The sequence below is a fragment of the Mus pahari genome, chromosome 3, assembly GCF_900095145.1.
Source record: "Mus pahari chromosome 3, PAHARI_EIJ_v1.1, whole genome shotgun sequence".
NCBI lineage: Eukaryota > Metazoa > Chordata > Mammalia > Rodentia > Muridae > Mus > Mus pahari.
In genome coordinates, this window is record NC_034592.1 from 103,679,058 (window position 1) to 103,680,620 (window position 1,563).

Here is a 1,563-nt window from a genome sequence, read left to right on the forward strand (position 1 = left end):
CCTGACCTGCTTGAGTTCCAGTCCTGACTTCTTTCAGTGATGAACAGCAATGTGGATATGTAAGCCGAATAAACCCTTTCCTCCCCAACTTGCTTCTTGGTCATGATGTTTGTGCAGGAATAGAAACCCTAACTAAAGCTTACCTTCCAGAAAGCAAATCTGGGACTCCGGAAGCCTCTTCATCAGCCTTCCCATGAAGAACTCAGAGCCGAAGAGCTCAGAAGGGACAAAGCCTCCATATTTCAGGAACCCAACTTCATAGGGAGAGAACTCCACCCATTCTAATGGGATGGAAAAGAGAGGCAGGGATGGGAGAGAGAGCGGGGACTCACAGGTCTGTTGAGGGCCAGTGACACTGCCCCTTGCAGGCCTTTGGGTCCCTCCTGTCTGTTACCAACCCTGCAGATATGAGGGAAGCAGACTCCTGGGTGACCATTCACTTACCCCTGTCCACACGCACAGACAACCCCACCCCCAAGGGCACAGTGCTCTGAGGGACAGCTCCCGGGCTCTGTGATACAGAATTCTCAGGGGGTGTGGAGGAGGTGGAGTTTGTTAGAGGATGGGGTGGGCAGGACTTTACCCTTGAAGTGGAGGGTTTCCAGATGGTTCTCTTTGACATTGAGGCTCAAGTAGAGAGGCAAAGGGTTCTGACCCCGCTCCAGTGCAGCTCTCTGTTCTGACAGCTTCTGATCTGTCACCTAGGGTCGGAAGCACAAGGACATGAGTGTCTCAGAAGCAGTAACGCCAACAGGTTCAGGGCAGGGTAGGGTAGGAAGATAAGAGTGCAGTGAGGAGGCTGTAGCTCTGCTGAGGTCTGGGGGCTATGAGTGGCTGTGTGCAGCCAGCTCTGAGCAGCTCCATATGTGGTCTACCATATCTCCTCCCATTCTGTCTTCACAGACACCACACAGACACATACACAGACATAGAGACTCATGCACACACACACACACACATGTACAGATAAACACTGACACAGAGACACACACAGAAACACATGCACAGATACACACATAGTCACACACACAGACGAGAGACACACAGACACATGCACAGACACACATTCATGCAAAGACAGACACACACATATCACATATACCACACAAACAAACACACAAAGACACAGACACACAAACTGTCACACACACACACACACACACACACACACACGCACACACACACCTTTCCAGGAAGCACACAGCAATCTTTTTGCCTACATTCTGCCAAGGGATATACTGCCCTTTTCAGGTTCACTTTAATGCAGTTCAAGTCTCAGCTGCTTCCAAATGCTTTCCTGACATCCCTGTGCCACTGAGGATGTTACTCAGTTGATAAAACAGTTCACCTAGCACTCACAGGACCCTGGGTTTGAGCCTTCACACTGCATAAAACAGGCATGGTGGCTCATGTCTGTAATCCAAGCACCTGAGGGATAGCAACAGGAGGATTAAGAGTTCAAGGCCACCCGGGTGTGGTGGCGCACGCCTTTAATCCCAGCACTCGGGAGGCAGAGGCAGGCGGATTTCTGAGTTCGAGGCCAGCCTGGTCTACAGAGTGAGT

The 1,563-nt window shown here is 50.9% G+C and overlaps 1 protein-coding gene across 1 annotated transcript in view; it reads right to left on the reverse strand.

The window, feature by feature from the left end:
• Pla2g4d (phospholipase A2 group IVD) overlaps positions 1-1,563 on the reverse strand; it is a 22,865-nt gene that overhangs the window by 3,844 nt on the left and 17,458 nt on the right. The window contains exons 14-15 of the mRNA XM_021194310.1: positions 584-701; positions 144-281 (exon numbers count right to left, since the gene is read on the reverse strand). Of these exons, the coding sequence (XP_021049969.1) occupies positions 144-281; positions 584-701 (256 nt within the window). The remainder of the gene's footprint in view (positions 1-143; positions 282-583; positions 702-1,563) is intronic.